Genomic DNA, 27,799 nt, shown 5'->3' on the forward strand with positions numbered 1-27,799 from the left:
GCTGGCGATTGGTTTTTCCTGAAATCGACTAAACGACACCAAACAACACACACACACATAAACAGACAGTTATTGAGGAGGCTATAATATAGTGTTTGTCTGCCTGCTGAATGATGATGCTGATGCTGATGATGATGATGATGACTCCTCAGAATGCTTGTGGTCTGCACCGTAACATTTGGCAGGACAGTGGCATTAGTTTGTCTTTGTGGAAAATGTCTGTGGTTTAGTTTGTGCATGAAAAGTCTCAAGTGCTGAAACTTGAGGATACATCTCACTCTCTCTCTCAGTTAGATCTCTATTTCTCCCCCTTCACTTTATCCTCTCTCACCCTCTCTTTCTCTCTCTCTATCCTCTGTCTCACTTAACACACTCTATTTCTTCCTTTCTCTCCCTCCTTTCCATCTTCACTTTATTCTCTCTCTTACTCTCTCCCTATCCTATCCTCTCCCTCTCTCCATATACTTCTCTAGGTTCCACTCCCTCTTTCTAACCCTCTCTCTGTCATCCCACCCTTTCTGTCTCTCTCTCTCTCTCCCTCCCTCACCCTCTCTCCATCATCTCTCTCTCTCTCTCTCTCTCTCTCTCTCTCTCTCTCTCCATCATCTCTCCCTCTACCTCCCTCCCTCTCTCCATATACTCCGCTATGCTCCGCTCCCTCTCTCCAGTCGCGGTTACTGGCTGTACGGTCCAGCAGCGGTGCGCTAACTCTTCAGTGTGCGGTTTTAACGGAGGAGCGACACGAGCCACGAGCCCCGCCATTTCCTCGTGCCGAGCCCTGGGATGTCGAGCAGCGGCTCGGGCTCTTCCTCGCGGAAGGAGTTCGATGTGAAGCAGATCCTCAGGATCCGATGGAGGTGGTTCGGCCACCCCGCGGTCCCTCCGCCTCACTCCCCGCCGCTAGGTGACTACTTCGCCGGAAGGAGAGCGGGCGGCAGCTCCGGAGACGGACCGTCAGTCAGCGGCAGTGGCAACTCGAATCCAGCGGGCGTAAACCCCAGCGCGGGGGCTCATAGCGGTCTGGTGGCCAGCGGCAGCGCCGGTTCGAACCTGTGCAACGGCAACAGAAAGTTTGCTGATCCGGCGGGGAGTCGCGTCGGACCGGGAGGAGCAGTGGGAGCGACGGGGAGCTCCTGTCCCCGCTCCCTCAGCCAGCCGGAGTGCAGGAGCTCCACCGCCGCGCTGTCGTGGGGCTCCCCGCCGACTCATCGGCGCTCTCGCCCCGTGACGAGCATGGAACCTCCCGGTGAGGCTCCGGTGCCCCAGCTTGTACTGGAGGCTCATGTCGGGGGAGAGGAGGAGGCGGCGGCGGCGGTAGTGGCCGCGGGGGCCACCGAGGAGAACACCGGCCAACACCCGGAAACAGACTCCAGCTCCTGCAGGTAGGGATGGACTGGGTCTGTGCTGGTTCACTTAGGATCCGGCTCCTTCTTGTAAAACTTCCCCGGTCAAATTTGTACACAACCATAGAAGGTCTTTTTCTCTCTCACACGCACACGCGCACACACACGCGCGCGCACACACACATACAACATCTTTGTGCAAGTGATGAACTTCTGAGCTGTTAGTTATATTTCAGTTATAGTCAGAAACCAGTTGAGAATCCTTCTGTTTGATTTACATTTACCTTGTTTTAGTTAACTAAGGTAATTAGTCGATTGAGATAATTAATCAACAACTATTTTGACAAGCGATTGATCGTTTGTCAAAAAATGACTGATTAATGCTTCTCTAAGACAATTATATGATGCTTTTATTTTTCACATGTGATTATAAACTGAAAATCTTGGTCATTCTTTGAGTGTTAATCTGATCAAATTAAAACTGAATCCACTATTTGGGGCTTTAGGAAATTATATAGCAGACTTATTTCACTTTTTCTAATATTTCATAGAGAAGATGATTATTTGAGAAAAGAATGTGCGGATTATTCCATCATGGAAATATTCAATAGTTGCACCACTAAGAGTAAATAGAGGTGATTATTTAGGAATAGGCTTAACAAGAGGATGTTCAGACAGCATGCAGTAGGGTCATTACATAGAGATGTGCCTTTGGGGGGGGCATGTGGTCCACTGATTTCTCCCCTCAACCTACACAAACTCAAATGCTACACTTTTTTTTTTTATATGGGATTTTCAGAGTCAAATTAACAACGTGACTCCAGGGCAGAGCTTAAAAGTCTAGCTACATACTGCACTTGACATTTATATCGTTTCTCCAGCTTTCACTCACACTCCTTAGTGCTCGGCACGTTTGTGTGCACATGCATGATGGAGTGTGTGTGTGTTGCATAGGCGTGGCCATCCAGCTATAGTGGTGTGAAAGGGTATTTAAGTAACGGTTGCCACGGAGACTGCGAAAACAAAGTAATTAGGGCATCATAACTCCTCTTGAGCGCATCTGCACAGACTCAACAATTTATGTTTTTATTATGATGCAGCAGTAAATGTGAGGAAGTAAAGGAATAAGGAAGACAAGCACTGTGTGTGTGTGTGTGTGTGTGTGTGTGTGTGTGTGTTTACTATTCCGGCATAATGATGCATCTGAAAGCTTCCTATCCTACTTTGTGTTCCCAAGACACACATCAGAAAATATAAATGATTCATAGGACACGCTCATACACACTCACTCACTCACTCACTCACTCACTCACTCACTCACTCACACTTAAAATCCGCTTTCAGTGGGAGCAAATTCAGATGTATTTTTTAAATGGATTAATGTCGGAAGCTCTTTCACCCCATTCGTTTTTACTGTGTATGTTTGCGTGTGTGAGAGAGAAACACGCAGGGAGAGAATTATGGTTTAAAAAATATCTGTTGTTATGCAAAGCTTGATGCTTTAGTGCTTACACAGAAAATTACTTATGCTTAATTGTAACACAAACGTACACATACACCAGCCTCCTTAGCATAGACAAAGAAATTCAGTTGTGAGCCTGAGCTGATTTTGAGTATGTATTGCACATCTGCATGGATAAAGCCATGTCCATGCACATGTTATGGTTGCCATACCAACACAGAGATTAGTGTCTGCAGTATGTGCAGCTCTGTGCATGTAAGTTTTGTGATTTATTTGTGTATGATGCTATTCATCCTCTCCCCCCGGGAGCCTCTGTGCACAGTATGATACTCCGAGAACACGGGTGGCAGAGTCCCAAATGGGATCACAGGAAGGGATGCATACTGAATCCCAGAGTGTCTGAAGGCTCAACATGGCTACATCTCCTTCTTTCTCTTTTACTTTCTCAACTCACCCTCCTATCCCCTTTAATCCTGTACTCTCTCTCTCTCTCTCTCTCTCTCTCTCTCTCTCTCTCTCTCTCTCTCTCTCTCTCTGTCTCTTTTTGTTTGGGAAACGAAAGCATTTGCATGTGTGTAACAGGAGGGTGTTTACGAGTGTCATGCGTATGATCACATCATACATCAGCTTACAGAACAAAGTTTAATTTGCATTAGTCTAGAGGCTAATGTGAGAGAAGCGGGGCGAGAGACACTGAATTACAGTTGTGTGGATGTCCTTGCCTGGTGCAGGGGTTTAAAAAAATCTGGCTGCATGGTGTTGATTCGTCCCAGACTCGCTCTCTCTTTCTCCTGTCTCTCTGGTTTTCTCCCTCCCGGTCCATGTTGAGTGCCTGCCAGGCTCAATTAAGTGGACTGGAAGGCAGCATGCCCCCCACTTCAAAGCCATCTCCTCTGGCTGTATTTAGCCACACCATTTGTCTACATGCACGCTCACACCCTCGTACTCGAGGACAGGAAAGCCAGCCAAAAAGCCTCCTCGGAGGGTAAGAATGGGACAGGGAAGAGAGAGAAGCAAGGCAAAGACAGATGTAGGGATGAGCTGGAATGAAGTGAGTGATGGATGAGATTCGTTCAAGATATGAAAGTGTGGAAAGGAGATAAATATAGAGGATCAGAGGGGAGATGACACCTGTTGTTGTAGCAGCAGCAGCACAAAGCAATTTGTGTGCATGGCACTTACAACCTTTATTAATAGTGCCTGAGATTCAAGTCAATTTCATTTGCAACGCACAAAATCACAGATTTGCCTCAGAGAGCTTTAAACATGCAGTAAATGGTATTAGCAAACAGACAGATCCCTATTTAAACATCCAGCAGACATGGAGCAACATTATGTGGTCCTTTGGAATCATGTTTGTGGCTACATTTTCCTCTTAGCTCTATATTTGGTTTCCACCAACTTCTCGTTCTTAAGCTGTTAAATGCTCCACAATGGTCATCGGATAGTCCCTGTCTGTGTCGGTCTCCTGTTTGATGCTGAGAAAGGAGGGGGGTTTAAACAATGAGAGTGTTGACAGTAAACTTTTAGACGGAGGGAAAATCTGAAAGATGCCTCCTGGAGCAGCATAGTCTGATAAGTGGAATAACATAATATTATGTAACCACATTCAAAACATGTATGAAAATAACAATTTCTCTTCTGCTGCTCAGGGATATCTTCCTTAGAGTGTCACTACGTTTCTTATCTCTTTGTGCTGTCGAGTCAGTCCTGCCTCTTCTGCCGTTAAATTAAAAATGGAAGTAACAACTCAGGCTCTCATAAATTAAATGCTGGTTTGGGAGCCATGATGGCTGGTGATTCACAGGGTAGGTACACGTCAGTGCTTATCTTTGACGAAAACACACACACTCACACACACCAGCCCTCTCTCTTATACACACACAGATCTCATCAGGTTTGACGGGAAGAATAAGACATAACAGCCCTGGGCCTCAACACTTTCACCAGCCGATAACGAATGTTGAAGCCCCAAACTCTGCTTCGTTTCTAGTTGTCAGTGTAGATTCTTGGAAACTGGTTGCCATTAGGGAGCAGAGTAAATTACTGCTTATCCTATGGGCTCAGCTCCCACAGCTATTTAATTGGCAGCTTCTCTTTTAAGTGGGTTAAATTTATCTGGCCATTTACTCCTAGTAATTGGACCATTAAGGAGCTTTTGTCTGCTCCTGGCGACACACTGTAACCCTGCTCAAAGTAAAGAAGAGAGCAAATACATGTGAGGGAATGGCACAAAGAAGAAGGTGACACATGGAAGACATGGAGCAGCTGGTGTAGCTCTCTCCACACATCTGTCCCTTTGTCTTATACAAAAGAAAACCAGTGTCTTCACATGCACGCTAAGCTTCTGTCTCCTTGTCTTTGTTTCTCTGTGTGTGTGCATTTGTGTTTGTGTGAATGTTGGTCCTTGTCTGCGTGTCGCTGCGTGCATACAGGACGTCGAACAGCAGCGCCACGCTCTCCTCATGCATGTCAATGGAGCCGTGTGCATTTCCAGAGGACTGTATGTTCACCGCCATGTCCCATGCTGACATCACCTTCCGCAAGATGGAGGGCTACCTGAGGAGCCGGCAGCTGTGTGATGTCATACTGGTGGCCGGAGAGAGGCGGATACCCGCACACAGGTAGGAGCAAAGAGAAGTGAAACGTTGCATATTTTGTCTACTTCCTCTTCTCTGCCAGTTTCATAAAACTTTCTGGGCAGTGTTAACAAACATGTACACTCATGCTCATGTGGTACCACAAATACCTCAACGTCTGTACACAAACACACACACACACACACACCGAACACACAGGATACTGTTTGGAAATGCAGAAAAAACACATTCATGCTCATGAAAGTCCCCTTTTTTATCTTTGTAGTCTCTCTGTTGCACATTTTCAAATGAGCCTCTGAATCATGCATCAAATACACACACACACACACACACACACGTGCCTGTCACCCACCTCATAGGCCTCTCACTACACTGCTCTGTGGCTGTCGCTCTCTGGGCATGTGGCCACTGGTGCAGCAGCACGGTCCATCTGCACGAGGATGAGACAGAAGAGCGGCCCTCCACTAGCAGAAAGACTCCTTTTCTCTCACCGCCTGCCTCTTCTGCCTCATTTGATTTGGTCCTCCAGGCACAGATGGTGACAAACAAAAGACCCTGCTGTAGAAGAATCCTAATGGTGTATGTAAAAGAGTGTGTCGGTGTCTGAAGCTGTGTGTTTGTGTGTGAGTGTGAGTGCGTGCGTGCGTGTGTGCCAGCAAGAGGGTTGGAGTGTGAAGAAATCTATGTTTGAAAGTGTTTGTTTTGTTTGCAATTGATTTATTGTATGTGTAGGATAAAGAAGCTTTTCTGGGAACAAAACATACACCCCCTTACTCTCCCTCTCTCCATCTTACATGTACACAAACAAATGTAGCGTACGTGCTGAACACTGGGGCTGTGTATAGCTCCTTGTTTCTTGTGGAGTTTGTTGCGAACAGCAAAACTCAGGCTCTATATGTGTGTTTAAAAAAAAGTATAGCACAGTTGTAGTTTTTTGTCTCTGGGGCTGTACCCTCTAAAAATCTATTTGTGTACCCCCATCTGGACACTGCTACCTCTCATGATTTTAGCTAATATTGATGCAGAAAGTATTGTGTACCATTATTATGGATCAATATATGCTTCTGGGACTCATTATGTGCACATTATGGATCATGTGTACTTTTCTTACAACAACACGTAGAGTCTACAGCCATTCTAGCCCCCAACAGTCTAATCCACTGCATTAGAGACAATCCCACAGGGTGCCTTAGACGCTTTAACATTAGTGTACCAATCGGTTAGTCTCCACCCTTTCTCTCGAGGAAGAAAGAACTTTACTTTGTACTACTTGTCCAAGTAAGTTTTCGAGTGCATTGGGCATCGTGTGGTGACCCACGAAACCAAAATGGTCTCATTACTCCCGACCGAGGGCTGGAGAGTTGAACAAACACAGAACTTCAGTTGTACCGGATGTTTTGTTTGTCTGTGACTTTGACCTGCTGCTGGTGGTGGGGATTAGCAAACCCATTAGATTCACTCTCTGGTAGTCCACCCATTCCATGTTGAGATATGTCATTCTGTACCAAAGAGGTGTACTGACCGCTGACAGATCGACTGATTGCAATGTTGCAGCCTCTCAATTAGCATCACTAAAACTGTGCAACTCCTACAGCTGTATTTTTGAGTAGGTGTAGAGAAAAGTCTAAATTATGAAGTAAGTCTTTCCTACCACCCTCCACTTGTTTTTCCCCTATCGGTTTTTCCACTTCTGTATCTCTACCAGGCGGCACATCCACACTCAAACAGATACAGTGTTCAGTTTCCTCCTTTCCTGAGTCTAACTCATCTGTTTCCTGTTGTCATCACTCCGGCATTTTGTCTTCTCTGTGCTATCTTACTCTCCATTACAGTGTGACACACCGCCTGCCATGTCTCTGTCTTCACCACGCTGCATTTGTCGTTGTGTGTAAAATAAATAGCCCACTACTGTATGCTCTTTGACTCGCTCACAGCTTCACGTCTTTGACATCTCTGTCTCTAAAACACACACATGCGCATACATACGCACTGCTCATCTGCGCTTTAGGCTATCTGTCAAGGTCCTAGTGTCACACTCAGTAATGAGATTATACACAAGCACATAGCTCATACATATTCAGTGTGCGTGCACAATACACACACACACACACAAGTCTGCTGACCATGAAGTCAACAAAGGACATGCAAACAGTGAAAACAGTAAATCAGTACGATTTAAGAATGCATCACTGTGGAAAAAAATAAAAAGAGTGAATATGGGCATCCAACAGAGCTTTAATGTGAGATTTATTGTGATCAATTTATTTCTTATAATCTGTATTTAGCTCACGATTTAAAAAATACTGGATCATGTGAAGGATGAAAGAGACATCCCTCAGTCACCACCTCATTTATGAAGACATTTCCAAGAGCAAGGAAGGAAAAATGCTGCATATGAATTATTTAACAGTTACTTTCTGGTACTTTTTTAATACCTTGATATTTGTGTGTGTGTGCGTGCGTGCGTGTGCGTGATGAACTTCATGGTGACATGAAAGGGTAATGGATTGTTGTGGGGGGAAAATTAAGTAAATGCCTTCTTCCGAGTGACCTTATAGATAATACTTCTCTGTCCTTCATCCGGCTTTCTCTTCATTTCGCCATCTATCTTTTTCTCACAACTCTTTATTTTTCTTTGACCTTACATCAAACATGTTCCTCTCTTTCTTTTCTGTCTGTCCTCCACGAGCTCAGCTGCTGCAACTGACACATGCAAATTGAATAATCTCCCATCTGACAGCAGGGATTGGCATTTCAGTTTTTTTGTACATGCATGCCAGGACTTGATTTGGCTGCGGTTGTCTTTTATAAAAAATCTTTTTTCGAGGGAACATTTCGGTGCATTACGTGGGGAAATGAAGACTGTAATATCTCAACATAACAAGCCATGAGTAACTAAAGGCAGGAAGAGGTACAGATTAGTAAAAGCCCTTGAACAGGGGACAGTCGGGGTAAAAACATCTCTAGAGAGTTAGAGGATGTAATAACGAGACAGAGACTTGACACACAGCATAAGTGAAATTACAGTAGTGACCTTTGAGCAGCTTTGCCTTTTGTTATTAGTTTTGCTTTTCATTCTTCATTCTTTGGAAAATATGACATGGAATATCAGGATGTTAAGATGCTGCAACAGTAGACAAAAAATAATCTGCAACTATTTCAATGATGATTTAGCTCATTTTTGAAGCAAAATATCACATGTCTGTTTTAACAAGAGGACTTTCTTTGTTATTTATAGTGGTTATCTTATTATGTTATATAATGTATGGGCTGTTGATCAAATAAATTAAGCAATCTGAATACATTTCTCTTGACCGTAGGAAGTCAGTATTGGCAGATTAATCAATAATGAAAATAAGCTTTGATTGCAGTCGTAGTTAAGACGATCTCTTGCTTCAGACCTTGTAAATGGGGATGTGTTATTACATTATCTGTGTGGAAAACAAGCCACAGGCCCTTATGGCATCTGCGTGTACCATGTTCCATCTACCCTACACAAATAAGAGTTTATGTCAGTGTCTCTTATGTCACACGTTTAAAACTTCATTTTTTATCATATGTTTTCTCATTGTTTTAAAGACTTAATTCTCACTACTAATTCTTAGTGCGATGCTCGGTGTGTACAAACATCTGGAGAGGCCTTAGGCACATGCAAAGCTTTTGTTTGCACAGATTTGTTCTCCCTCATACCTCTACATCTCTTCAGAGAGGAATATAGACAGAGGGTCCCAATATGAGGGATTCTAACAAGAGCCAGAAGTCAAATATTACCTGCAGTGATGAGCCATTTTATTCCTGTCTGCTGTACAGAACATGTAGGATTATATGATCCCTACTGCTGTAATAATTACTAGTCTATTTACTCTGTCCTGTTGTTGGTCCTCCTATAACTATATGGAGAATTGATGTAGAAGGCCCTAATGTTACAAGATGTGCACCTCTCTCCCTGCAATGTTTTACCCTGCCCTTCAGTCGCCTCTATGTTAATGTGACAGAATTAATTCAAACTTGTGCTGTGCTGAAAATTTTACGGAGATATTGCTTGGTTCCAAAAAAGTGACGAAACTGCTTATTCAGACAAGAGACTGACGTGTTAAGTGGTCGTCACAGTAATGTAAAGGGGCTTAAGTCTAAATCTGTCAGAGGCAATGACAGAGAATCACTGTAAAACATGAAAGTCTTTGCTTGTTCTTGTGCGAGTCAGTGGAGACACCTTCCGTGTAGTTTTTTGAAAACCTCCCACACATGTGACGAGACATTATCTGTCACGGTTGATTATTTTCTCATGACTTTTGACACAAGATACTTTCTAGCCCACAACACCTGTCTCTCAGGATGCTGCACACCTACTTATAGTTTTGTTATTGTTTGCCCGCTGGTGGCTGGCTGCAGTATAGGTCATAAACCTCCGCCTCCTCCATGTTAGTGGATGGGATTTGGGTCAAACTGAAAAGTCCAAATACTACAGTTTTTCCTCAAAGATGGTTTCTGTCATTTTAGGTAGTTATCACACTGATGTATGTTCATGTGCTTTTTTCCCCCCCCTGAAAAAATCTGGTTTTAATTACTTATCTGATACTATAAATTAAAGCTGGGTGAAACGTCATGATTGACAGCTGAGACTGACTCATGATTGGTCGAGTGTGTGTATTGGCGGGACCTTGACACCATAGCTCCATCCCCAGATTGCTTCTGTGCAGACTCTGACTCCAAATAGCGTCTTCAGCCCAAGATGGCAGCGTTTGAATCGGAGATTTTTGGCTTCCATTTCTTGATAGTGGGAGGAAGTGGAGATGTGTCCTCCGTCTTTATATACAGTCTATGATCCTACCTCATACGTCTGCTCTATTAAATGTGCACCCCAGCCATGTCTGTACTTCCGATTTCCCACTCTCGCACATGTTTGGTCATTGCACATGCTTGTTGTGACCTTGTGACATTCAGTCATGTAGCAGTAGACTTTCACACTTTACATTGACCAAGTGTCAGTTTATGGTTTCTCAGAGCTGCTTTCTTCACATGTGCACTCTGACCACATTTGAACAATTCAAACAGCCACAATTCAAACAGCCAAAGAAAGAAAACTTGTCCGTAGATGAGGTTTTGTCCTTATTTTCTATAAAATTTGAAACTGTAATGCTATGAAAAGAACGCCTCGACCATGATTTTCCCTTAAGACGGGCTAAATGTTTCCGAAATGACACTCTGCGCTGTGTGTGGGGAGGTTGGAGAGTTCGTCAGCTTGAAATGGCGCCGGAGTGAAAAGGCTGTTGTGAAGATGTGTATTTAGGACATGCACTGCTGCAATCTGTCGTTCACATTGAAGGAGGTGCAGCTGGTTTCTGAAGCTATTCGACCCAAACGGGCTGATGCAGGATGAGTGTTGTCTGGTTGTGTCTTCATGTCCGGGCTGCTCTGTCCGTCTCTGCATCTTTCCCCCGTCTTCCCACACTCGTCTTTCCAGCAAGGTCAGAGTCCTCTGTTCCTCCATTACAGCTGTCCATCCTGACTAATGCCTGACACTCTCTCCTCCCACAGACTCATCCTCTCATCTGTATCCGACTACTTTGCGGCCATGTTCACCAGTGATTTGCTGGAGGCCAAGCAGGAAGAGGTGAAGATGGAGGGAGTAGACCCTGATGCGTTGTGGGTCTTAGTGCAGTATGCATACACAGGTACGCACACATGCACTGCATTATTACCACCGACAAGGAGGTTTGGTTTTCATCCGCGTTTGTTTGTTAGTTAGCAGGATTACTCAAAAAAGACATCCGATTTCCCTGAAATTTTGTGGAGGAAGAATCCATGCGATTTTGGAGCGGATTTGGATAAATGGGCGGACCTAGAAAAATATCCTGGATCCAGGATATATTTTTTTTCATTGTCTTTAAACTGCCAAGATAGGACATTGGCCCTGGTGGAAGTACGTGCTCTCTGGGTGCCTTTCTGTTCTTTATCTGTCTACTTCATCCCTTCCCTCTTTCTGTTGCGCAGGGCGTCTTGAGTTGAGGGAGGACACCATCGAATCTCTGCTGTCAGCCTCTTGCCTGCTGCAGTTGTCCTCTGTGGTTCAGGCCTGCTGCTCCTTCCTCATGAAGCAGCTCCACCCCTCCAACTGTCTGGGCATTCGCTCCTACGCCGACGCTCAGGGCTGTTACGACCTGCAGAGGGCTGCTCACGCCTACACTATGGTATGTACACGGCCGCTTTACATCTCTACCTCCTGCGCCTATAGAGTCGCCACATGAAAAAGAATGAAACATGATAAAATAATGACGTAGATTCAGGTAGACAGCCGATGATATTTAATGTATTTAAAACATTGTTCAGGTTCTGTGTCCCCTTTTCTAACTATCCTTCTCCACCTCTGTAAAGCTTCCCCCTCTCCGATTTTTTGGTCATCTTCCAGCCTTGATGTTATTTTGAGTAACAAATTGGTTCATCTTTCACAAAGCGCCACACACCATTACCGCCACAATGGCTGTTTTCAGCAGCGGGTTGCTATGGTGACAGTGAAATAGCTCCTTCATCGACTTGATTATTCTTTTTCTTGCTCTCTCTCCTATCTTTTTATGTGCCGTTCCCTTCAACCAGCCTCCCTCTCTGCGTCTGACTCCGTCAATGTCACTGTTCCTCTCTTTCTTTCTCTCTAAGTGGATTATTCTTAAACTTTAATCTGCGGTAATTATGTCGTAAAGGTGGCTTTATCTGGGTTTGACTGTGTCAGTAATGAATTTACACACATATATTACTCAAAGGATTATTACGGAGCTACACAATAGCGTGACTTGGTAGAGAGCAGTGCAGCCTATTTATGTGGGAACCAGGTCACATTTACATTTTCTTTCTCCCCTTTTATAATTCCCACAAATAATACTTCCCTCAACATAAAAAAAAGCAGAAATAAGAAAACACAACTATAATAACTATGACAAACTTATTAGTCACAGTATTACACTAACAACCATTATTTCCATTATCATTGCCTTCCTGATTGTCCCTGTCCACACAATTACACACAATTACTATGTGCTGCAAGCTGTTTTTTTTTTTTCTTGCCTCTACCTTTTAACGTCTAGTTTTTGTTTTTACTTCTGATTTCTATTCAAATTCAATCACTATTAGATCTCTAACAATTAGCTAATTGACAGGAAATGTAACTGCAACTGTCATTACAGTCCTTTATTTATCATTCAAGACATTTTCCAAGCAAAAATGACATTCCCTGGATCCAGCTTCTTATTTTTAAGGGTTTTCTTCTGTGAGATAAGTATCTCTTTGGACTTTGAAGATGTCACCTTGTGGACCAGGAAGTTGTGATGGACATCTGCTATATCTATATTCTGACACTAAAGGCCAAACAATTAATTGATACATCTTCTAAAATAATAATTAACATTAATCAACTAGCAGGGAACTCAGAGAGTGCATAGCTATGCGAAGGTCCAACGGTGCCCTTATAAAACCACCATTGATTGTTACTCTTTAGAAACTAATTTGTCTTTTCCTCTCTACTCTAGCATTGATTTCATCCGTTGTTTTACTATCTCTCCGCCCTATAGGATCACTTTTTAGAGGTGGTGGGAGGCCAGGAGTTCCTGCTGCTCCCGATGGACGAGATGGAGAGGCTGCTCACTTCTGATGACATCAACGTGCCTGATGAGGAAACCGTGGTTACCTCTTTGCTAACGTGGGTCGGTCATGACTGCACCACTCGGCAACCTCACCTGCCTATGCTGCTTGCTCACATCCGCCTGCCGCTGCTGCAGCCACAGGTGAGAGCTGCCAAGAGCTATAACATACGATTTTATTTACTAATTATCTAATCATCAGATTAAAATTTTTCTGGTGCCTCACTGTGTCAAACTCACAAGAGTTAGGACAGAATTCTAAACACTTGATTTTAGATTGATGTTGACAGTGTTTATGTAGATGGGTCAGATCTGGAGCATTTTCACTCCATTGCTTTTCTCTGTGGCAGCAGAATATGTTATGCCAGACTTCAGAAACTCCAGTTTACTCTGGACTAACCAAAACACTTTAAAGGCTGAATAACTCTGAAAGACTCAATATTTACAGGCATGAACACACTGGTCTTATATCAGGGCCAATAAAACCGACTCTCTCTCCAGATCATGAGAGAGCTCTCAGCATCATTTTTCGCTTTAATTCGGTTCAAACACTTTTCAAAGATACTGAGGCTCTTTGCCTGAGTCTTATATTGATGGGGAGACTACTGTTAGTGTCAATGTTGTTCATGTCTTCACATCTGTCGCAGCAGGAGGTGAGAGTTTGTGTTAGATTTTCGGTTCCTTGTTTTCCACGGTCAAATTATTTTTTTGTCTCTCCTTCTTCTTCTTTTCCACTTTCTGGCTCCAATCCGTCTCTCACTCTCTTTCATGAACCTCTTTAGGCAATTGCAGGGACTATAGTCATCAACTGTAGATCACAACCATTATTCTGTCAGGTGTGTGCTTGTGTTTGTTTTGTGTGTGTGTGTGTGTGTGTGTGTGTGTGTATCTGAGTGTGTGTGTGCACACATGTCCTACTACACTTCTCTCTCCTCTAACTACCAAGTGTAGCAGAGTCTGTGGCTGGTAATGTGATGCAGAGAAGTTTATATGCTAGGCAGAACCTCAGTTGCTGCCTAAGGCATTGGAAACAGACAGACACACACACACAGACATACACACACATACACACACGATCTTTTTTAACCTTAATTAAGTGTGATATCCCTCTTAACTGCAGCTAAATTATCTGTTCTCTTCATCTCCCTCATGAGTCATTTCCCTCCCTATATATAAAGAAGGTGTAGAGATAAAACTCCCCTTGTGGCTCTCCCCTCCTCTCTCCATCCTCTCAGCCTACATCTATACATCTCCCTGTTTGTGCACTTGTGTGGTACACAGCATGAACACCTCAGATATACGGCTTTGCCCCGGTCAGCTGAAATCGCAAAGTAGCTGCAACATGTAACCAGGGAGAAGATGGATGGCAGAGAGGTACAGCTGGGCGGGTAGCGACAGAGGAGAGAGAGCAAAAATAGATTATAGACACAGAGCTGAGGGTTGATTCCGCCTTTAACAATGTACCAGCACCAGCACCATGCTGAACGGACAAATTAATCAACATCCAGCGACCTCAGGAGCTGTGAAATGACGTCTAAACCTCACACAGACAACCAATCAATTTTCATCAACCAATTAGTCAGTTCTCTATCTAGGCCGCCGTGCGATTTACTCATCGAGTGGATGTCAATTCATCAGATTAATACCTTTAATCCCTGCTCCCTATTACCACTGTCTCACACACACTTGTTCTAATCTTCTCAGCATCTGTGGCCGTAAATCAATGTGAACCAAACAGATATATTGTATATACAGTGCAGAAAGGGCAGAGTTAGTTACAACATATCTTCAACATACCACGTCCAATGTGTTTGTAGTTAGTCACAATGACCAAACTGAGTGAAAAGCAGAACATCATGGGCGGATGGGCGGTGGCTCAACACAATAATCGCTTCAATATGGGGATAACGGTCCCATATAATATGTTCAGGCAGTCTCTTCAGATTGATTCAAGAATGAAACAGGAACGCTCAAGAGAGAAGTGCAAGCCCTGCTTCCTCTTTCACATTTCTCACGCTGTGCTTAAAAGCGAGAGGAGGTGGTTTTCTGACAAGAATGAAGAAGAATCTAAGTATGTTTGGGTTTCTTCATCAACATCATGACCCACACAAAAGGCAGAAGTAAGTTAGTTAGTAAGATTGCAAGTTTCTTTATTTTTCATACACTGATGAAAAAACGATTAAAACCTACATACAAATTCAGTTTCCAGAAGAACAGACTTCGATTTCTTTTTTTCATATATGCTTGAACAAGACTAAACGCCGTGCTAGGATGCTATTCTAATGCCCAGTGATGTGAGTGGGTGAAATGCTTACATGCCAACATTTACACTAAACACAGCTCATTAGAATGTATAACATTTTGTTCAAGTTTTTGTTCAGAAACCAAAGTATCGGACACAATTAAAAACTGACAGTGATGCCAGACGATTCAGGTTTCAGGCATTACCGGGGTTGTTAAGATTCATTCTCTGAGTACCATGAATGTCTTTGCCAAATTTCATAGCAATCCAATCCAATAATAAAACTCTGAATGTCAACCTCATGGTGGAAGTGATGGGATCACAGTCATTAGGATTCATCCTCTGGGGATTGTGACTGTCAATCCATCCAGTTGATTATCAAAATATTTTCAGATTGATTTTCAGATGACTGTCTATAAATCCATCTAATATATTTACTTCTTATCCTTTGAGGGTCGATGGGGAGCTGGAACCAATCCCAGTTGACATTGGGCGAGAGACGGGGTACACCCTGGTTGCCTGTGTTTCGCAGGGCCAACATACCGAGACAAACATTCACACAGACGCACAACTTTTAGATGAACCTACTCTGCATTCCTTTGGACTGTGGGAGGAAACCAGAGTACCCAGACAAAAGCCACACAGACACAGGGTGAACATACAAACTCAACAGAGAAAGCACCCAGAAACCAGAACCTTCCTGCCTCAGAGGTGACAGTGTTAACCGCCGCTGCACCGTGCTGCCCAACTTCTTCATCTAATGACTAATATTGTGAGCTCTACTCTTGTGGTGCTTGTGTGTAGTGGAGGATGTAAAGCCTGGCTATGCATAAAAAGTCGAGACAAAGAGGGCAAGTGATAGATGTTAGATAAAAATGAGAGAGGGGGATGGTCAGGTTATGTTTTCATGTGTATGGAAGTGAGTGTGTGTTTATAAGTGGACAAAGAACATACCTATCTCTTCTGTGAAGTGTGAAATGAAACAGAGAGGGTAGCTCAATTTTCTCGAAAAGAGGAAAACGTGGGACGGCTGCAGGAGTCAGACCAGTTTATATTCAATCTTTCACAGCGTGATGGGTCAAACACAGAAGAGGACAAACGCTTTTCTACCGTGGTCCTTGTTTATCTCACATATACACGATTGAATGCCGCAATAGGGTTCACCCTAATTTGTGCCTCTGTGATTATACATGGAGTAGAAGTGTGGGTTCACCCTGGCGTGTAAGCTGCTTATCCATTTAACATGCTTGCTTTACTCTCTCCACGTCTGGCTGGGAAAAGTGATTTTACATTCAGTGACCGAGTTGAATGAAGTTGGGCCGCATTTTTCTTTTTTCCTTTTTTTTTTGTGGTTTTGGGAATTATGGGCCACAGCACAGAGGAAAACTGAGAGTGTAAAAATAACTTAGCAGCCATTTGTGCACATTCTGCACAAGTTAAAATGATTTTGATTGTAAATCAGACTTCTCTGGAACCTCTGCTGCTTTCCATCTAATGACTAACACACACACACGCACACGTATGCAAACACACACAAACACACACCTATCTAAATGTAAATTGTACATTTCTAGTCTTCTTGCCTTCTGGGAAAACTTGCTTCTCGCTGCGCTGCCTCTCTCACAGCCACTGATTTCCTGTGGAAGGATTGAAGTGCCTCCTGCTACAGCCCCTGGCTCTGTGGTGTGTCTTTGTCTGTGTGTGTTCGTGTGTGTGTTCGTGTCTGTATCTGTGTGTGAATGTGTGTGTGTGTGAATGTGTGTGAATGTGCGTGCATGCCAGTGAGTGTGTTCATAGATGAGGTTAGAGGGTATGGACTAAAAACTGATGAGATGTTCAGGACAGATTAGTCCTCTAGTGTGTCAGATGATCAGTGTGTACATGCTCTTTGTGTGTATGTGTGTGTGTGTGTGGGCCTGTGTGTGCACACTAATGGCTGCTGGTCTGATTTAATCTCTGAATCAATGAGAGAACCGCTCTCTTTCGACCCTCAGACCTCCACAATCCACAATCAGTGACAAGATCGTAACCCACACTGGCCCTCACCCACAGTACACACATACCCCGCATTTGTTTCAGCTGCTCGTTGACAGAAGTTGTCACGTGTCCCTGTGTGTTCATGTGGGAGTTTTTTCGTTTGTGTGCAGTTCTTGGCAGACCTTGAGTCCAACCCTCTGCTGCGGGACAGTGTGGAGTGCCAGCGGCTGCTGATGGAGGGGATGAAGTATCACCTCTTGCCGCAGCACCGGCCCCTGCTTCAGAGTCCTCGTACCCGACCTCGCAAAGCCACCGTAGGAGCCATGTTCGCTGTGGGTGGCATGGACGCCACAAAAGGTAGAAAAGTCACAGGCACAAATCCACACACTACTAGACAGTACACTACATATTCAGTTTATTAGATGCAACCGTAGACTGTATGTAAAGATGGACAATGAGTCTCCACTTCATCCCACTTTCCAGAAATGAAGCCAAAACCTTCAGAAAACGAACACTGCCATCTTGCGCATTTGGAGCCAGAGTCTGCGCAATAGCGAGGAAGTGATAGCAGTGACATCCCGAGGAAACATGGGCTTGTCAATCTCAGCTTCCAACTATGACCTTTAGACCAAAGGTGCCTGAAAAACGAGCAGAAGAGCATACATCACAGTATGACAAGAACTGCATAAAATAACAGAAACCATCTTTGAGAAAATGTTATTTGACGTGTACTTTGTCTTTTCAATTTAGTCCATGTCCCATCCACTAACATGGATGAGGCAGGGGTTATGACCTCTACCTCAGCTGGCTTCACTTATGGGGAGCTGTCATGTCTTCATATACAGTTTGTGGGTAGAACTTGCTAAAACTAATGCGGTCTAATCCAATAGCTCTGCAGTAAATCCTCCCTTCACGAAGGTTTTGGTGTTCTGACGAGATGTGAATTCAACATTAAACAGGGCCTCACACTGCAGCCTCCAGAATTACCACCCAGTTAAATCAACACCTGTAAATTAGAGAGCCGCATAATCCCCCTTCATTTTCTGTGTTTGCGTGTTTTCCAGGTGCTACCAGCATTGAGCAGTACTGTCTGCGTCAGGACAGCTGGAGGCAGGTGGCCACCATGAGTGGACGGCGTCTACAGTTTGGTGTAGCTGTCCTCGACGGCCGTCTCTACGTTGTGGGCGGCCGAGATGGACTTAAGACCCTTAACACTGTGGAGTGTTACAACCCACACAGCAAAACGTGGAGCGTCATGCCTCCCATGTCCACACACAGGCATGGCTTAGGTGAGCAGCTTTTTTGGGACACAAATGTGATTTACATACGAACATTAGCGTGACCACCCTTGTATCATGTTTCCATCACTGCTGATGGGGCTGGAGAAAATATATTCATGTGACTTGACGCAGGACAGAATACCAGCTGGTAGCCTTCAAATGGAAGACAGGAGACAGATGGTTAAAATAAGCTCCCACGCATATGAATGGTTGATATACCCCTTACCTGTTGTTATGAATTATAGCTGATTGTAGGATTCAGACATGCTGCAGCTTGTCCAGTAGGAGACAGAGAGATGGAGTTGAAGTTCAGAACATTATGGTCAAACTTCTTCACCACACACAAACGTGTGGTTTGGTTTTTATGAAAGCACAAAATGTTTCCAGCACCTGAATGAATGAACAAATGTCTCTGTCACTTGTTAGATCCAGTCTCTATTTCTCCTGTTTCTCTATCAGGAGGCAAAGGTACGTCATTGGGCAGGAGCAGGAGGTGTGTGAGGTGTGTGAGGTGTGCCAAATGTCATTGGATTAACCCTGGTCATTTACTAACAACAGAAAACTGATAAATGTAAATATTGAAAAGGAATGAGAAATATTACTCCATTTCAAACAGGGGGGTGTTGGTAGGTTTTCTAATTGGTTTTCTCCCAAGCCGCTGTAATCTTAAGTGTGGATCCTGGCTCTTAATCAGCTTTTTGTAAGAGGATTGATGAAGGTTTTTAAATTCTAATCCTGGCATCATACCATGCACATCCAATTATTGAGAAAATACACAGTTAATTGAGTTTGAGAGGTCAGAGGTCAGTTTCAGCCACAGAACTCCTCTATGGCAGATTGATTCAGTGTCGTGCTCAAGGACACTTCAGCAGAGTGGATTTAACCTGTGTACATGAAGGACAGTCTCCCTACTCATTGTGCAAACCTACTATTCTAATTACAATATTCACTAAGGCGTGCTCTGCTGGTGTTCCATCCTTTTATATATATATATATATATGTGTGTGTGTGTGTGTGTGTGTGTGTGTGTGTGTGTGTGTGTGTGTGTGTGTGTGTGTGTGTGTGTGTGTGTGTGTGTGTGTGTGTGTGTGGTGCATGTGTGTGTGTGTGTGTGTGTGAAGGGAGGCAGGCATCAAACACACATCTGGCAGCACAGATGTTTGGGCTGATAAATCCTTTGAGTATGGAGGTGTCACCATGCTGCTAACTCCGTACACTTATTGCCCGGGTATGGCCGCAACGCGCAATAAAAGCTCACACTCATTGTCCTGAATGTGTCCGAGCCGATATTGTTTTGGTAAGCTGCCATGAGTTAATCATGCTCATGTGGTTGTGCACTGCAGGTGTAGCTGTCCTGGAGGGCCCCATGTACGCAGTAGGAGGACATGATGGCTGGAGCTACCTCAGCACAGTGGAAAGGTGACGGGTTATTTCACACAGCTGAATAAACGGGGACACTGTTTTCAGAAAGAGATGTTGCTGCTGAATGGTGCAGCTGCAAACATATAATGTCATAACTGCTCTTATCACTGCGTTTCACCACTTATTGTAAATCTGTAGTAACCGTGCTCCATAATACGCCTTTAACTATTGAATAATCTGTCAATGGTTTTCTCAATTATTCAATCGGTTTATATAATGTCATAAAATGTTGTACATTTTTTACCCAGTCCAACGTGACATCTTAAAATATAATTTTTTCCAACTAACAGACAAGATTTACAGTTTACAGTCATGGAAGACTGAGGAAAATGGCAAATATTCAAGATTGAGAAGCTGGAACCAGATACATTTGGCAGAACGTTTAATTTACCCTGAAGAATAAATCAATAATCTGTCAATTTACTAATTGATGAAACAGATGCGTTGAAGTTCTACTCCATAATATTTAAGACTGTTTACTCTCTTTGCACCAGGTGGGATCCCCAGGCTCGACAGTGGAGCTTTGTTGCAAGTATGGCTACACCCAGAAGCACTGTGGGAGTAGCTGTGCTCAATGGCAAGTAAGTGAGCACACAAATCCCTTGAATCTACACTACATCAAAGTTAAAGATTAAATATTAGTGCATGACCTGCAGCTCTAAGCATGCCCCCAACGTTTTTTCATCACCTCTTGTTCCTGTTCATGCTGAATCCATTTGTTGTGAGACTCTCTGGACAAATTCATCTGCTAAATGAATGTAATGTAATGTTATGAGACATTTTTTACCAGAAATTGCATAAAAATCACGGCATTTATATGATTTAGACACGAGCTGAAGCATCATTTCATTGTATAACCGTGTACTGTAGATTCCATGACACCTCACATGTCTGAATGTAATACATTGTCACTGTGTGCCATAAAAAAACAGCCAATCGGAAATCCAAATCTAGCCAAGACCAATGGAGAGCTATTTGACTGACTTTGGGTCTCTCTCCCTCTGACTCACACACACACACACACACACACACACACACACACACACACACACACACACACACACACACACACACACACACACAGCTGCATCTGACCTAATCTAAACCTAATCATAACTCTAACTCTAGAGGCAGCAGGGAAGTCTTAACCCTAAGCTCTTTGAAAAAGTGAGGACCACCCAAAATGTCCTCACTCCATCTTTAGGTCTATAAATTCGAAATGGTCCTCACAAACACACGTACAGCTAAGCACACACACTCACTGGACAGTTTGTTACGTACACCTAGCTAAAGTATGCAGTCTAGTAAAGCATAGGGCTGCGCTATAATGGTGACAAATTCTGTCAAGATGAAAAATGTCACAATGTCGTTTATGTTTTGTTTAAAAACAGCAAAACATGTTACAAATCTGAGGTTAATCAATAATGTGTTTTACATCCTCCTCCTGCATAAGCAACATATCCATGTATATTGAACCGTTGTTATATTGCTATTGATGAAATTACATTGGGATAATTATTGATATTGTTTTATTGCCCAGCCCTGGTAGAGTAGGAGTATAGGTCAAAGCTGTAGCTTCACCTTTGTGTTCATTTTGAAGGCTGCAGTTTGTGATGCTTTTTAATGGTGTTGTGTTAAACAGGCAGTTGTTTACATTGTTTTGTTCATCTTATTTCTAATAATGAAGTTATGCTAAATAACCGACATTTCTCAGTATACTGCAGTGCAGTTTAACAGTATCAATAAAAAAGCTGAACTTTATAACCTCCACGTAGGGAGGATTTATTGCAGGATTGTTGTACTGGATCACTTTTAACTAGGTGTTTCTAATAAACTGCCAACTGAGAGTTTTAATAGTCTGGTTTGATAAGTTCGGGGCTTGAATCTCCTCATTTGTCCCAGAATTCTCCAGCAGCAGACAGGAGCTTATTAAAATTGCAGCATTGCACCGTTGTTCTTCTTATTTTCGTGCCTCAGAGAGACACTAGAGAGAAAGGCTTTATAGATGCTAATTAATATGGAAACAACTGGTTTGTGTTATCCGTGCCCAGCAGTCGTGTATGCGCGTGGCTGCGGGTGTTTGTGGGTGTGCATTTATGTGTTGTGTATTCTCTGGGCTTGCCTGATGGAGCTCATTACTTGCTTGACTGGCTCTGATGCATTGCTTTCTTCACCCCCCGAAACTCCATATCCATGGATGCATGTACACACACGCACACACAAAGACACACGCACACACACATACAGAGTGTGAGTGACTGCTTGGGGTTGTGAGGCCCCATGAGTGTTGGCATGAATACACAAACACACCCATGTACCATCTGTTTAAGTGTCACTAAATTGAAAAGGGACTTCCAGAGTCCAGAAATGTGTGTCGTTTTGTGAGGCAGGCGTTTTCTTGTGTGTGTGTGTCCACTGAGATAGCACCATCTTCCTGTCTTCCTCAGGTTGTATGCGGTAGGAGGTCGGGATGGCTCATCGTGCCTGCGCTCAGTGGAGTGTTTCGACCCCCACACCAACAGGTCAGAGACGAGGGACTTCATCTGACCAGAATTAATTGATGTCTCCTGCTTTATCTCTCACTTTAGTTACCGACAGATCAGAGGAGACAGCTCCTGAGAGGGATGCCAGAACAGTCCCCATTCAAACTACTTCTGTTCAGTATAGTTAGAGTTTCCACTGGAATGGCTGAGAGGTTGTTGTTATTAGTCCCTGGCCAATAATCTCCTTTCAAAAGAAAACAAAGCAAATTTTAGAACAGTTTAAGCAAATTTGTCTTTTTTCTTCAGTTTATGTGATATTCTCTCTTTTATTCTTCCTTCCACAGGTGGAACAGTTGTGCTCCTATGGCTAAAAGACGTGGAGGCGTGGGTGTGGCCACCTGGCATGGCTTCCTGTATGCCATCGGAGGTCACGATGCTCCTGCCTCTTCCCTGGCGTCTCGGTTAAGCGACTGTGTGGAGAGGTGAGTCCACTGGTTACTGTTTCCCTGCTGTTGTCAGCCAAGAAGAAGAAGAATAAATTGAATGTATTTGATGTAAATATTTGTGTGTATGATGCGTGTGTGTGCAGGTACGACCCTCAGACAGACGTGTGGACGGCAGTTGCCCCCATGAGCATCAGCAGAGATGCAGTTGGTGTTTGTCTCCTTGGCGACCGGCTCTATGCTGTGGGCGGTTATGATGGTCAGGTGTACCTCAATACTGTAGAAGCCTACGACCCCCAGACAAATGAGTGGACACAGGTATACACACATGAACGCAATGGTAAAACACGCACATGCACACACACACTATGTATATATCTAGAGTAGTGCACACATACATAGCAGATTTATGTATGAACTCATATATACACTGACACATTGACTAGAGTTCGTAAAAACAAGTAATGAATCATGATGTACACCAATAAAAATGTTATATAAACACACAGTTACAGCTTCCCTCCCACGTAACTTGTCATATTGTAAATGTCTGCTTTCCTCATGCTAATATTGTCCTTGTCCCTGCAGCAGCAGGAGATAGAGACGACTGTTTCAAACTTGAACGATCTCATTCAGCTACAGTCTATCACACTTCAGTTTATCTCCTGTATAGCCTCAGAGGATTTCCAACCACAGTCACTGGAAATCTCCCACTTTAGAAAAACACACCATGCTGAGAACAAGATGGGAGCATATGTAGGCAGATATAGAAAACTGAGAATGTTCAAACATGCAAAGAGGACAAATCATTAAATGTGGCCTATGATCATTGTCAGACACTAAAACCAGCTCGTGTTGTCCTGTCATAGCATCACTTTACATTATGTGACTGGCAGTTTGAACTGTAGAAGCAGTAGCCTAAAAAAACCAACAACCACAAAACACACGAGAGCTTCACTTAGAACAAAAACATGTTTTCTTACTCCCTGAATCGCATTTAGCTTGAAGTTAGTGGAGGGAATACACAGTGTTGTTGATTTAATTATAGTGCATAAAATTAAACCTTACAGACCAATGGTTCCCCATCCCCAAAATACATCTGAGGTGATTAACAGAATAGCAAAGCAGGGATAACAGTATTGTTTTTCCAAACTGAGGCAAGACAAACCCTATTTAATTATTGGGCACATTTATCGATGTAATAAAAACAAAAAAAGACAAACATTGCCATGCCAGATGGATATTACAATTTTGGGGAAGTTTGTTCGAGCTGTGGCGTAAAGGAGCAAAATGCTGCTGCTCCATGTTTGCTTTGCACTCAGGGAACAGTATGAGGGATCATACAGTATCGTATATACATTTCAGTCCTTAGCCACTGAAGCATTTACAGACAAGCAGCAGTGCTTTAACGTTTTCTGATGCATTGGAGGACAGTGAAGAGACGCCGGTGTGATGTGTTCACTTTTCTTGGTCGTTTACTCCAACAACAGGTTTCTGAATGAGTGCAAGTCTCACTGAAGTGGGTTTTTATGGGGGAGACCTGAGAAAAGCACATTAATCCAAACTACTGGAAATGAAATGACTTGGTTTTCTGAGTCAAGTTGAGCAATAAGATAAATACTGATCTATCCACTATCCAATACTTTTAAAACTAGAATAGGACTCAGTAGAACACATACCTCTGCCAAGGCCCAACACTCTCCTTAAATCCCTTTTAAGCTGCAACAAATTAAACACATTCATAGATATCAGTCCCTGAAATATGCCTGATTTTTTTTTCATCAAGATTCAGGAATTAATCTTTGGGAAATCTGTAAAAATGTTGAAGAAAGTGGAAAAAAAACATCCTGGATCTGCCTATTAGTCTGACTCTCTGCCAAAATCTAATGGGTTCTTTTTTGGCCGATGTCCCATCCTCACACCAATCTGTAATTTTTCTGCGTAATCCTGCTGTCAAACAAACGGACAGGGGTGAAAACATAGCCCCCTTGGCCGAGGTCAAGATGTCATGACCCCAAATATTTACCTGAAATGTTCTAACCCCGGTTGTAATCCTTCAGCACAACAGGAAACTTAACTCTCAGTTTTAGACAAACGTAGTGTTACCTGTTGTCGTCCAGCTTTGACTGAGAACCCTGTGTTTTTACATGTTTTCTCTCAGGTGGCCCCTCTGTGTCTGGGTAGGGCCGGAGCGTGCGTGGTCGCCGTCCGACTGAAAACATAAACACAAACCGTGGACGTCTCTGGGACTGATCCTGATGTGGCTCAAAGACCCTCCTCACTGACATGCGGGCACTTAAACCCAGAGATGCATCTGCCCACGGAAGAAAAAAAGAAGCTGATTATCGAACTCTTTTACACAGTGGTAGGTTTTACTTGTAAGCGGAGTCACATTGTACTCAATCATTCATTTAAATGTCCTGAATGTGTCATGGAAGGTTCAGGGTTGAGTCATGTGTGGGGTTGTTTGTAAAGTTTCCACAGTTGAACATCCTGCTAACTTCTGCCACAGAAGTGAACTGCCACCGATACGTACGATGAAGAGGAATCTGCAGTGTTTATCTGAGCATGACAGAACAGCTGTCTCGCACCTTTTTTTTTCTTGCCTATTATTTTGTTCCTGTAGACAAGACGGGACACACACGCACAGACACACAAAGGCAAACCTTACATGCTTGCTTTCAGCTTCTATTTCTGCTGACAGAAAGGTGAGCGAGACAGAGGGAGATTGTCAAGACGGCTGAGATGCCTCATCACTTTTTGCCCTCAGTTTTCCTAACAATATCTGATAGTGTGTATTGATGCTATTTTAACATATTCCCTATTATTTTTACGCTGCAGTTGGCAAGTGCTCTCCTCCTGTTTCTCTGCCTCTCTCGCTCGCTGACAGATAAAAGAACGACTTTTGACATAATCAGCACAACCTTATGAACAACTGTACTGTAAGCAACTCTGGGCCTATTTTTTTTTTTTTAAGTCTAATGCCCATCATCATGCTTTATGTAATAATTCCGAGTGTGTGTCTTCTGTGTTGCATCAGAAGCATACAGTATAGTCTGATATGCAATTTATTGTATCTCTTTTACAAGCTGCACTGGCAAATTGTCTCACTTTGTGCTTTATATTTTGTCTTTTTAAATTATGTCATTCAAATTTTTTCATAATTGAGGTGCAGTGAACCCTGTCACCAGGTTTATAGTCTTGAGTGATAACAACAGTCATTATACTGTGGCCCCTTGTTGATCCCTGTATGGAAATTTAGTTTTCAATTTCCTGCAGAGGACAGGGTCAGCTATTCACAGACCTGGTTTTATACAGGGTCAGTTGATCTTCTCTGTCTGCCAGCCGCCTACTTTTTATCCACTGTAGATGTTTCTGTGTGTGTGTGTGTGTGTGTGTGTGCGTGTGCGTGCACGTGCACGTGTTTGGGCGTTCAGAGATTGAAAGGAGTATATTTTTATCTCAAATGAGAATCTTCCCCATTCCCCTCTCAATATCTTCAATTCCCTGCTGCTTTCTCTTCATCCCCAGTCTACCATTTCATCACCACACACACACACACACAAGCACATACAAATACACACACTGCTACGGTTTAGAGCGGAGCTGGATACTCGGGCAAAATGAACAACAGACGATATAACGAGAGCATGAATTTAATAAGGTTGATTCAGCCAGTGCCAATGTTTTGTTTGATGTTGAGATCAAAGCTTTATTAGATTTGACAGACAGAGCATGAGACACGAGCCGAACGCCAGCCTCGTGAAACAACCTTGTGTGTTCATTTTTGTGGGCTTGGGTAAGTAAAACTTAAATAGCCTGAAATGTGACGAACATGAAGGTTCTGGCTGCAGGTTCACGGCGAACGTGTGTGTGTGTGTGTGTGTGTGGGGTGGTGTGTGTGTGTGTGTGTGTGTGTGTGTGTGTGTGTGTGTCGTCTGTGTGTCTGTCTAGCGTACAGAAAGCCAACTCCTGACACTGAGAGGCAAAGCAGGCATCCTGTCTGAGCTGACAGATCTAGAGCTAATGTAGCCCCCAGAATGCACTTTACAAACACACACACACACACATACACACACACACACACATGCAGCTGAGAGCCAAGTGCCCCAGGAGTCAGTGAAGATTGAAAAGCCTCACAAATTTGCCAGCATGACATCTAAAAAGCAGAGATGGGCAGACTGGCAAATTCCCCACAGTTGAGCTGATGTTTATTCAAGCCTAATGCACTGCTGCATTATTTTTATTTTCTTCCCCCTCAGAGCCGCCCGCTGTTTATTTGGAGAGTAATTCTCTTAAGATCAGAGCAGAAGTGTGTCACCTCCACTGTGTCGATGTTGTCACGAGTAAAAAATAAAGACAGACATTCCAAATCATGGGACATATTCAAGTATATTATGTATATAAATAAATGTACAATCTGTATGTAGTCTTATTGAACTATGCTGTATATTATATGGTGCACACTAAATATGCCATGTGTTACTGTGTGTGTATTTTGTACCATGAATTCAGATGAAGATGTGATAAAAGGAGGGTTGGTGGTTAATGGTGCAGCTGCTCGTCCACCTTTTTTGTACCAGAAGATTTCACCTCCTCTTTTACTATATAAATTATGTATGTACATTATAAGCTTCTGTAATATGCTGTCGTCTGTCTTTTATACATTAAAGTCAATATGTGATTTAACATTTGTTTCTTGGGGGGGGTGGTTCTCCTGCGTGAAAAACACAAGCATGGCACTTTAACAGTAATGGCTAAATCATGTTTATGGTGGAGATGTTTTTACCAGCAGTTTACATTTGTCACAATCACTATAAACGTCATTATGGTGTAAATCTCTATCTTTATATGTGGCTCTTATCTCTAACAACGTTCCCATCAGAGCCGCACTAGCGATTTAGCCGTTTCCAAAG

General features: G+C 43.3%; 1 protein-coding gene across 1 annotated transcript; it reads left to right on the forward strand.

The window, feature by feature from the left end:
* Positions 1-602: 602 nt before the first annotated feature.
* Positions 603-27,572, forward strand: klhl5 (kelch-like family member 5). Its single transcript, XM_035174951.2, has 13 exons — positions 603-1,382; positions 5,241-5,429; positions 10,944-11,080; positions 11,400-11,596; positions 12,968-13,180; positions 17,426-17,612; positions 18,320-18,544; positions 19,879-19,954; positions 20,452-20,538; positions 22,405-22,479; positions 22,785-22,922; positions 23,030-23,201; positions 25,045-27,572. Exons 1-13 carry the CDS (start codon positions 784-786, stop codon positions 25,105-25,107), a joined length of 2,358 nt encoding a protein of 785 aa, XP_035030842.2. The 5' UTR covers positions 603-783; the 3' UTR covers positions 25,108-27,572.
* The last annotated feature ends 227 nt before the right edge of the window (positions 27,573-27,799 follow it).

The sequence above is a fragment of the Hippoglossus stenolepis genome, chromosome 2 (assembly GCF_022539355.2).
Source record: "Hippoglossus stenolepis isolate QCI-W04-F060 chromosome 2, HSTE1.2, whole genome shotgun sequence".
Taxonomy (NCBI): Eukaryota; Metazoa; Chordata; class Actinopteri; order Pleuronectiformes; family Pleuronectidae; genus Hippoglossus; species Hippoglossus stenolepis.

Bases quoted from the DNA above. Each gene is read 5' to 3' on its own strand.
- klhl5 (XM_035174951.2), top strand. From the start codon at position 784: ATGTCGAGCAGCGGCTCGGGCTCTTCCTCGCGGAAGGAGTTCGATGTG. The intron at 17,613-18,319 runs GTAGAAAAGTCA...CGTGTTTTCCAG, and splicing joins TGGCATGGACGCCACAAAAG to GTGCTACCAGCATTGAGCAG. The intron at 22,923-23,029 runs GTGAGTCCACTG...GTGTGTGTGCAG, and splicing joins TTAAGCGACTGTGTGGAGAG to GTACGACCCTCAGACAGACG.